Source organism: Colossoma macropomum, unplaced genomic scaffold (assembly GCF_904425465.1).
Source record: "Colossoma macropomum unplaced genomic scaffold, Colossoma_macropomum, whole genome shotgun sequence".
NCBI classification, from domain to species: Eukaryota; Metazoa; Chordata; class Actinopteri; order Characiformes; family Serrasalmidae; genus Colossoma; species Colossoma macropomum.
In genome coordinates this window covers 14,401,945-14,413,561 of record NW_023494794.1, presented here as the reverse complement: position 1 = coordinate 14,413,561, position 11,617 = coordinate 14,401,945, and the positions used below count along the sequence as shown (strand labels likewise).

Below are 11,617 nucleotides of genomic sequence, written 5' to 3'. Positions count from 1 at the left end.
TTGCACTGCATTCGGTTTCGCAATGATGCTCTCGTTTTATCTTACGTTATAAACCCAGTGCTCCCTTTTCGTTTACAGAGCCCCTCCCTAAAAGCCCAAACTCACCTCATTATTTTATTATTTTTATATATGTTCAGTATTTTTCAGTAGGTTATGACATTATTACACTGTTTATTTAAATGAGTGTATACAAAAAATTAGAACATTAGACTATAAATATACACATTAATATATACCAGTATTGCACAATGTCTAATGTACAGTTTTTGTACAGTAATATGTTATAAGTAAGTTCTATAAGTTAAAACTTTATTTTTTATATATATAGTTGTATCATCTACACATACATATATATATATATATATATATATCAATGAAAGCAGGATGTGTCCAAAGTCACTGTAATTGTGTTAAATTGAATGTAAACGTAATTAGTTTCATAACTATGTAATTATATTACATAATAACACAAATCATAAAAAAACAATAACTCTAAATTTCTATGGCTTAAAGCATTTGTGAAAATAAGGTAACACATCATCTACAGGTAACGCATCTAGATATGACGTGTTTCTGCTAATTTTCAGGGCTCAAGGCCACATTTTATGTTTATTTTTTTTAAAGTCTGAAACTCAGCAATTAAACAGTAATTATGTATTAAAATGTGCAGAAGTGTGTCTCTGTAGAGGACGTGTTTACTTATTCACACTCAGAACATCAACAAAAACATGGAAATTGATCACAGATTCCACATTTTATTCCGTTTTAATTGTATGTGTTTGTGGTTTAAATCATCTGTTACCATTTCGTCAGCCAGGATGCCGTTAATGCCGTTTTCGTAGAGGGAGATCATCCAGTTCAGTCCTCTGATCTGATAATCTCTCAGAGCGCCGTTCTTCACATCTGCAGATCAATCAGTCAATCAATCAATCAATGAAACAAATGAACAAATCAGTCAGTTAGTAAAACACAGGGCTCCTACACGTTTTCCGTTTCAATATCCAGACTTTTCCAGACTCAGAGACTCAGATTTCCAGACTTCTTGGTAGGTTTTTCAGACCATATTTGATGTCTAAGTACAAACAGCGAAATGTTTATTACGTTAATAAATGGTTTTAAAATGTAACTTAACATGTACGTTACATTCTGACTATATGCGCTATTGTGTTGCCAAATACTTGCCAAAAAATTGTAACTGGGTACCGTTAGGGATGGGTATCGAGAACCGGTACTAAACTTGTGACGCTTCCTGCCTGACTGGTCAGTGGCAAAATATGGATAACCTCCTGGAAAAACGGTGCTGATATTGCTGTTTATGCTCGTCAAATTAATCTAAAAGCCACTTTAAACTTGCAACGTATCAATATTCACACAAAGGCGGTTCTTCAAGGGTTCTTTAAAAAAGTGTTTCTATATAGAACCACGAACACTCAAAGAACCTTTTCCATGATTAAATGTTTCTTTGAATCGCGAAATGGTTTTTCAGACTGATGGTGATTGTGCTGAAGATGGTTCCATACAGAACCAAAAATGGTTCCTGCATTGTTACAAGCTTGACATCATAATAATAGAAGAACCCATTCTGGTGCTATATAGAAACATTTTCACAGAACCGCATACAGCACATTCTTCATCAACCTGAAGAACCATTTCACCATGCAAAGAACCCTTTACTCACGCAAAGGATTCTTTGAGCGTTCATGGTTCTATATAAAACCATTTTCTTTAATAAAGAACCCTTAAAGAAACACCAACCAGAGGTGAACTCCCTCGTCTAAGACCCGCCCCCTGTTAAAAAGTGCCACAGATCAGAAGCAAAAGAAAAATTTCAGAAGCCAAAAAAATATATAAGCATAACCAGCAACAGAAAAAAAGCAGAACCCGGCAAAACGAGCAGACATCTGTATCAGAATGAGGCAAAATGAGTAGAAATCTTTTTGAAAAATGAAGGTTTAATTTTAAATTTGGGGCGTCACTGCGGCGCAGTGGGTAGCGCTGTCGCCTCACAGCAAGAATGGCCTGGGTTCGATTCCCGGCCGGGTGACCAGGGTCATTTCTGTGTGGAGTTTGCCTGTTCTCCCCGTGTCTGCGTGGGTTTCCTCCGGGTACTCCGGTTTCTTCCCACAGTCCAAAGACATGCAGTCAGGCTGATTGGACATGCTGAATTGCCCCTAGGTGTGAGTGTGACTGTGTATGTCTGTCTGTCTGCCCTGCGATGGACTGGCGACCTGTCCAGGGTGTATCCTGCCTTCCGCCCAATGACAGCTGGGATAGGCTCCAGCACCCCACCGCGACCCAGAAGGATAAGCGGTTTAGATGATGTATGTAATTTTAAATTTCATTTAAATAAATTTAAAAATGTGTAATAACATCTGTTAATATTCTGGACATTTTTGATGCCCAATATTTTGCTTGTGGATTTTATTATTTCATTTAAAACTTTTGGCACAAAATTACTCCATATGGGTTAAATTAGGTCAATTCACAATCTTTCCATGTCCAGTCCAGCCTGTTTATCTCTGCAGAGGAGCTAAAAGCACCGTCCGCCCGTGTGGAAGCAGCCAGACGGAGTGAGGAGGAACGAGAAGGTTTAAAAATACATTTTGCGTTGCTGTCGATTTGCGGTCTCTTGAAATAACTGACGCCGAACTCTTCCTTCTCTTGTTGTTTGAAAGGCTAGACGCTGCTGCCTCCTGCTGTTAGATCTGAATGCAGCACAACTGACTTCACAGGCGTCACCAGTTTTTGGCGTAGTTTAGAGCGACAAATCGTACTTTGATGTCAAAATGTGTACCTGCTATGCTAAACAGGTACAGGCGGGCTGGTCTGTACAGGGCAGGCTGTGACGTACAGCTGTAAAGGCAGCTCTGCGTACGAGTGTGAGTTCAGTCGCACGTCTTACTTCTTGCTTTGCTTTCGACGACATCAAGCTCACTCTGGGTGGCGCTCTCTCTCACAGTAAACATTTTTTCCATACTTAGCCAGCCTGGATGTTACTAAAATCAAATTCCCACTTTTCCGTACTTCTCCATACTGCGTAGGAACCCTGAAAGCAACAGACACTGATCCTCACATGAAGGCGACTCCTCGAAGCGGACGAGAAGATTAGCGGCCTTCCTGCTCTCCGACAGCAGCTCCTCGTCCTCCTCCTGCTCCGTCCGGCGGTGACGATTACTGACAAACACAAACAAACACTGTCAATAACAAAACAGCCAATTACACCAGAAATTTAAAATTCACCTTCAGGTAAATGTCCTTCCCAAACACTTTACTGTGCTATTTATTCAAAAACGTTTTTATTAGAACTTCATGCCAGATATGAATTTTTTTAGAACTTGAATTTAAATATTAATGAAAAACTTTATATGATATATTAACTTTATAAGAACTTCATTCTGAACGCGAATTCGATAAAAATAAGTGTTGACAAATTTTACTCGAACTTCGTTTCAGATATGACTTTTATTAAAACTTCGATGTAAATATTATTTGTACTAAACTCTGTCATTCTGGATGACAATTGTATTTAAAAGTCATCCTGAATATTAATTTCATTAGAACTTCATTCTGGATAATAATTTTATTGGAACTTAATTCCCAAAATTTACTTTATTAGAACTTTAATCTGGATGTTAATTTAATTAGAATGTCATTCTGGATATTAAGTTCACGTAAATGTAATTAACTTTTTTCCCGAATTGTATTTTATTACCATTTTTAAAATTAATTCTGGATGTTAATGTTATTGGATCTTCATTTTTGGACTCACTCTCCGACGGACAGCAGGTTCTGTTTCTCGTCCTGTTTGGTGCGGGGTCTCCCCACTCGAACCTTCAGGGGTGACGTGGGGGATTTCTGACTCGCTGGCTGGATGAAGTGAGCAAACAGCTCAGTCTGTTTCAGCAGGAATTCAAACCTGTTTGCCCTGTCTGCTTTCTACAGAGAGAGAGAGAGAGAGAGAGAGAGAGAGAGAGAGAGAGAGAGAGAGACAGACAGACAGAGAGAGAGAGACAGACAGACAGACAGAGAGAGAAAGAGAGAGAGAAACAGAGAGAGAGAAAGAGAGAGAGAAACAGAGAGAGAGAAAGAGAGAGCAAGAGACAGACAGACAGACAGAGAGAGAAAGAGAGAGCGAGAGACAGACAGACAGACAGAGACAGATAAATAGAGACAGAGAGAAAGAAAGAAACAGAAAGAGAGACAGAGAGAGAGACAGAGAGAGAGGGAGAGACAGAGAGAGAGAGAGAGAGAGAGAGAGAGAGAGAGACAGAGAGAGAAAGACAGAAAGAGAGAAAAAGAGAGCGATAAATAGAGACAGAGAGAAAGAAAGAAACAGAGAGAGAGACAGAGAGAGAGACACAGAGAAAGACAGAGAGAGAGACAGAGAGAAAGACAGAGAGAGAGAGGGAGAGACAGAGAGACAGAGAGAGGGGGGGGTATAGTGGCATAACTCATTTAGTTGTCATTAATAAATCAACTTTGATGCAAATAATAAAAGCACAGTTCATAGTTATAAACGGCATTAATAGCGTTTATAACACTGTTACACTGTAACAAACACTCACTCTCTTCTCTTCGTATTCAGGGTCCACTGAGCCTTCCTTTACTGCCGCTTTAGGAGGGGGTCCCAGGAGGAATGGAGGGTCCTTCACCTTCACACACAAACACACTGTCACTGTATGACACTTGACATCAATACATACCCGTGTTTACACTTTATAAACTCCTTTATAAACGTGGTTATTACATCTGCACCGCGCCAATAACGCCATCTATTCAAGATTATTATGTTTATTTGTGACACAGAACGTGGCTTTTAAAATAAAATAAAAATAAACAGTGTAAAATATAAAAAGGCTGAATTAAATAACCACTTTATTCTCTCCCTTTAACCCTTCGGCCCCACTGAGGCTTCACACACACCAAAAAAGACTCTGAGGGGAAAAAACTAACCTTTCTGTATCTTCAGCTCCAAATTAATAAAACATATTAATCACCGCTGATCTGGACAAAAACATGAGCGAAGGGACATTTACGGCTCTGATTCACACGGAACCAAATGTTAGTCACTCATTAAAGGAACAGTTCATGGAAAATCTAAATTTCAAGACTTTTTTTTTAACCCAAACACAGCTGACCAGCCAAGATGTTTGTTGTCCGGCATCTGCGTCTTCATTTTTCAGTGGAGCCAATATAACAATAACGACTCTGAGTGACACAGATTCACATGAGCTCTCAGCTGCGTTAGACGTGCAGCCATTACTATAATTCCTATTATCTTATTCCCTTTAATATCGTCGTTGGATGTTGTTTTTCATTAAGTTTCTTATTTTCCATATTAATTTACTGTGTTCTTGCTGCTTTGATGTTTTTGTTTGATTTTATGCATAGTTTTTAGTTTATAATGATCTCTTTTTGTCCTATTATTATTATTATTATTATTACTATTATTATTATTAACATTATTATTATTATCATTATTATCATTATTGCTGTTGTTGGCTGACTGACTACGTTTTGGGTTGGGGGGGTTATTGTGAAAATTAATTTTTTTTGGTGAACCGTTCCTATAAATCTAGTACACTCAATGCACTCTTTGCCCTCAGTGTTTAAAAGGTCCACATCATCAAAAACCACATTTTTTCTAACTTTTTAACTTTTTTGGGGAAAAAAATACATACAATCCAACTGGTTATTAACAATATTAACAGCGTTTATAACAGTGCTACACTCACTCTTTCCAAAACACCCCACTATGAAAAAAAACTTGCAAAAACGGCCCTTTTTTATAAAAAAAACTCTTTTGTCACTTTAAAAACAGCACATTTACACATCTGCACCTATTCAGCCCACAGCAGCTTAGCCCCGCCCACTCACACCGAAGCTATAAGGAGTGATTCAGCCTGGACTGGCAGACAATCTGCTCATTTGCATATGTTTGTCTAAAGGCAGAGCAACAAAAACAGCCTGTTTACTTCTAAGGGATAAAGAGAGGTTCAGAAATGGCCACGTAAAAACGAATGATGACCGTATCGGGTACATAACACCAAACCAACGTCACAACTGGACATCGGGGGAAAAATATAACACAAGAAAATGTAGGAAACCCGTTTCCACTACTACAGACAAATATACAGCCCTTTAGTATATCATAACTATAAGAAAATGTTCCATAATTATGATTTAGTATCTCATAATTATGACACAGCTCCAGACACAATGTCAGAATTATGAACAGAATCTCATTATTATGAGACAGAAAGTCAAAATTATGAGATACTAAGCCACAATCACGAGAAAGTAAGTCAGTCATGAGAAGGTGAGTCATAATTATGAAACGATAAATCATGATACTGACTTGGTATCTTATAATTATGAGAAACAATGACATAGTAAGTCATTATTATGAGGTACTTAGTAGTAATTATGGAATTCTAAGTCATAATTATGAGATATAAACTCAAAAATATGAGACTGTGTCATATTCTGAGATACTACATCACAACTATGAACCGTATCTCATTATCATGACACACCACGTCAAAATTATGACATACTAAGTCACGACTATGAGAAAGTAAGTCTGTCATGAACAGATGAGTCATAATTATGACATGATAAATCATGACTATGGGTCGCTAAGTCATAATATAATACTGAATGTCGTTATTATCAGATAATACATCATAATTATGAGATTGAATCTCATTATTATGAGACATCACGTCAAAATAATGAGATAAGTGACAATTATGAGTAATAAATGTAAGATATTCATAACTATGAGATATTAAGTCATAGTTATGGAAGACTTTCTCATTATTATGACTTACTAAATGGTTATATATGTTCTTCCAGTGGCAGAAACGGTAAAAAGACACCTGTAGGGATATTTCATTTGTCATTATTACAATTTTTGCATATTTGAATGCAGTAAATTTAAAGTGGTGCCATTTTTTCCACTGTGATCTGCTGAGAGAATAAACACAATAAAACATACAGAAAAACAATATATAAAGAAGCCATTTGATGGGATAAATCCAGTCTGGGAGTCACAAACAGTTGGCTTCTTATTCGAACGTCCCCGTTCCACCTTAAACGGCGCCAGAACGCAACCGCTGCACCATTTAAGGTGGAACGGGTAAATTCGAGCAAGAAGCTGGCGAACACGAAGCCAACTTCAGCCTCGCCGCAGCTGGAAAGGCTTCAGAGAGTTATAAATGTGCATTCAGTGCTGTTTGTGACGGTAAAATCGCTGTAAATATCGTTTCTTTATTTCAGTGTTTTTGGCGCTGATGCTCAAACGAACTTCGCCATATTCTTGCAGCAAAAAAAAAACTTGTACTTCTTGTTGTTTTCGGTGTTAAATGTCTGCTTTACCTGCTCCTTTCCCGGCCCGGGATCCCCAGAGGTTGACGGCACCTCTTCGTCAGACATTTTTTAAGCTTTTCATGAGATGTTTTGGGCGCAAAATGTGAGTTTTAAAAGGAAAAATAAACCACGAAGCTGCGCTGCAGTTTCAGACATGGCAGGCATACGCCCCCCTCAGCGGGAAATATCGCGATGACAGCAGCGCGAAACACCGCGAGAGTTTGAAACGCAGCGATGTAAACAAACACCTCGTCGAAGCCTCAGACATCTCTGTAACCATAATAACGCATATTATCTGGGCAAAATCGCACCGATATGATAGGAAATATATAACAGAGTGTGTTTTTACTCGGTTAGAGTCGAATACAGTTCGTGACGAGGCTAAAATTGGCGTCCTATTTTCCTGAATTTTTCGTTCCACCTTAAATGGTGCAGCAGTTACTGTCTGGCGACTATACTGGCGCCAAGCTGTCACTGCTGCAGCATTTAAGGTGGAACGGTGACTTAAAAAATCTCTTGAAAATAACCACTCAAAGGGGAATTTTCAAAATTTCTCCATAAATTCCTGTTTGAGATGTAAACAGAGAGATTCACAGTGGTTTGGTGTGAAATGGTTCAGATGTCTTTACAGTGGTGGTGATAGGAACCAGGGGTCGCCATGACTACAACACTAATATAGACATTTTATTTACTATCCAGAACCACCAGAGAACCTACACGAGTCTTCTGAGTTTATATGGAATGTTGATGATGGAAAATTGTGGAAAATCTGAAAGAATAAGTTTTCTTTGGGGACTATTTTGCCTCACAGCGCCCTGCATATTATGTATCCCTCCATCATGAATGGAGTTTTAGGCCAAAATCTTCTCAAAACTATCATAAACATTGTCTCAGTCATCAAGCAGTGAATTCATAACCATTTCATGTAGGAACTTTCTGTGAGGAGCTTTTAGAGGTGGACGTCTGGTTCCTATCACCACCGCTAGAACAGTTCTGACTCTGTAAGTTTATCTAGAACAGAGCGTTTCACACCAAACCACAGCTTTGTTTACATCTGAACTATTTAACTACACAGGAATTTGTAGGCTAAAGTTCCCCTTTAACCTCCCACATACATATAAAATAGGAATGAACTATTACAAAACTGATCTGTAGTAAAGAGGAACTAAGATCTTTAGTAAAGACAATGGTTCTGCTTAGAACCATGGGCACTCAAAGAACCATCTGCATGCTTAAATGGTTCTCTGCATGGTGAAATCGTTCTTCAGATTGAAGGAGCATGTGTTGCAATGGTTCTATATATAGTACCAAAAAGGGTTCTTCTATAATGGCAATGTCTATCTTCTAACAGTACACTCTAAAAAAAAAGGTTCTATGTAGAACCATGAACCATTTGAATGATTAAAGTGTTCTTTGCATCATGAAAGTGTTCTTCAGATTGATGGAGAATGTATTGTAGATGGTTCTATATTAAAACCTTTTTTAAAATGGTTCTATATAGCACCGAAAAGAGTTCTATTGTTACAAGCTTGGCATCAAACCAATAGCAGGACCCTTTCTGGTGCTGTATAGAACCATTTTCAAAAAGGTTCTGTGTAAAATTATATACAACACATCTGAAGAACAATTTCACAATGCAAAGAACCCTTTAGTCATGCAATGGGTTCTTTGAGTGTTCATGGTTCTATCTAAAACCATTTTCTTTACTAAAGAACCTTTGAAGAACCATCTTTTTTAAGAGCATAGAAGAACACTTTTGGCGCCATATAGAGCCATGTTCGAAATGTTCTGCATAGAACCATATAGAACACATTATCCATTAATCTGAAGAACGCTTTCACGTCGCAAAGAGCCCTTTAATCAGGCAAAGGGTTCTTTGAGTGTTCATGGTTCTATAAAGAACCATTTTTTTCTTTTCTAAAAACCCTTTTGGGTGCTATGTAGAACCCTTTTTAAAAAGGTTCTATATAGCACCATATAGAACACATTCACCATAGATCTGAAGAATCATTTCACCATGAAAAGAACCATTTAATCATGCAGTGGGTTCTTTAGACCCGCAGTGGCTCCTGTCCTGCAGTAATCTATAAAATCCCCCACATTTACTGTCAGATTCTTTCAGGACTCCTTCAGAAATTCCTGTGATATTTATAGATCTTATTGATACGAAACTGAACAATGGGAACTGAATGTAAACGCTAAAAGTGGAACTGGGAAAATTCCTTTGCTCCAAATATGCTTGAGAAGAAGTGAAAATATCTATATAGAGTTGGAAAAGCTCAGAAAAGTACAAGAGCAGAAAATGTGAACTTGAACTAAAAAAAGTATCAAAAGCACTGACTAAATATGACTGTTTACATCTGCTCACTATTTGCTGATATATGTAAATTATAAGCCATGCAGATTTAAATAGCATTAAAAAAATAACCGTGCACTTTACTGTTGTTATTCGCTTTAACCACTAGGGGGCGACACCCATATTTCTCAAACGTAATCTCCACTGTTAAACTTTGTTTCTCAGGTCATGTTTGAAATGAACGTTATTCTAAAATGTTAATAATAATAATAATAATAATAATAATAATAATAATAATAATAATAATTTGCTGTAATAAACCGGCCCTGCGACGGACTGGTGACCTGTCCAGGGTGTATCCTGCCTTCCACCCGATGACTTCTGGGATAGGCTCCAGCTTCCCCCGCGACCCAGAAGGGTAAGCGGCTTAGAAGATATATGTGAGTGTGTGTGTGTGTGTGTGTGTGTGTGTGTGTGTGTGTGTGTGTGTGTGTGTGTGTAATAAACCGCACAGGCCACCAGAGGGGGACAAACCTCCATCTTTCCCAAAGCCTAAACCCTCTCTGTTTAGCTCAGCCCATGTTTTTTTGGGTGCAAACACAAAAGTTGGGCTCTTTATTGATTTAATCTTAATACATTTTAAAAATATATAGTGTGATATGAGTAATATTTGAAACTAATGTTATTCTGACAATTAGATTTTTTTCCTTATTGATTTTCTATTTTTTTAACCAGCTACTTTTTCACAGCAGCCATAAAATTATCATTTTCACCTGTTTTACAGCTCCATCAGTTCAATAATGTGTTATTATTATTATTATTATTATTATTATTATTATTATTATTATTATTATGAAGAACTTTTTACCTGCAAACACTCACAGAGTTTTCTGGGTTTTGTTTAGTTAAGAATGAACCTTGTATTGTTTTTGAAAGGCTAATAAAATTGCTATAATAATAATAATAATAATAATGCTAATAATAATGATAATTATAAAAATACTACAATAGTGCATTTCCTGTAGAAATTGCAGAGTGACTGCACAGTTAACCAGTTGCTAGGGTGTTCCAGGGCTAAACGGTTGCTAAAGTATCCAAAGTGGTTGCTAGGGTTAGTAGGTGGTTTCTAGATTGGTACTAGGTGGTTGTGGTTGCTATGGTATCCCAGGTGTTTGCTAGGGTGTTCCAGGTGGTTGCTAGGGTATCCCAGGTGGTTGCTAGGGTGTTTCAGGTGGTTGCAAGGGTGTTCCAGGTGGTTGCAAGGGTGTTCCAGGTGGTTGCTATGGTTCCACACAAGGTTAATAGGGTGCTGCTAATGGATTCAGAAAATTTCCAAAGTCTGTATCGATATTCCTAAAACTGCAGGATGAATTAGTGGACAAAAATCTGGCAGAAAAATAAGAAGAAGAGGAAGAATAAGAAGGAGAAAAAGAAGAATATACCTCCAGATAACAATCACTAATAATAATAATAATAATAATAATAATAATAATAATAATGATGATGATGGTGACCGTAGCGAATAATAATCCCAGTAATAACAATGCTTAGTATTATTATTGCAATGTTATATTATTGTTATTGTTAATGTTTTAATTTTACACATTCACTTTTTTATATACATCATGATGTCATTATTGTCCCAACAGTTAAAAAACACCATGATATAAATTTGAACTCATATCGCCCACCTATAACTGGTCTGTGAGTAACAGATGGCTCAGTAAACCATTAAAAGTCCCTTCACAGCATTTTCCAGAGCTGCTGTCCGTTCGTCTGTCCGTCTGTCAGGGGTCATGTGCTGCTTTGTCATTAGGCACTGCCCAGCCGCCACCCACTCACACAGGCTCTGCATGCAAATACATGCCTTTTCCTTCTCTCTCTCTCTCTCCCACTCTCTCTCTCCCCCACTCTCTCTCTCTCTCCCACTCTCTCTCTCTCTGTCTCTTT

At 37.7% G+C, this 11,617-nt stretch overlaps 1 protein-coding gene across 1 annotated transcript in view; it reads right to left on the bottom strand.

Moving 5' to 3' along the window:
* Positions 1-7,579, bottom strand: part of smarca1 (SWI/SNF related, matrix associated, actin dependent regulator of chromatin, subfamily a, member 1) — a gene marked incomplete at its 3' end in the record, with an annotated part of 30,646 nt that extends 23,067 nt beyond the window's left edge. The window contains exons 1-5 of the mRNA XM_036581009.1: positions 7,381-7,579; positions 4,566-4,652; positions 3,770-3,936; positions 3,074-3,174; positions 803-903 (exon numbers count right to left, since the gene is read on the bottom strand). Coding sequence (XP_036436902.1) covers positions 803-903; positions 3,074-3,174; positions 3,770-3,936; positions 4,566-4,652; positions 7,381-7,437 — 513 coding nt within the window. The remainder of the gene's footprint in view (positions 1-802; positions 904-3,073; positions 3,175-3,769; positions 3,937-4,565; positions 4,653-7,380) is intronic.
* Between the last annotated feature and the right edge of the window lie 4,038 nt (positions 7,580-11,617).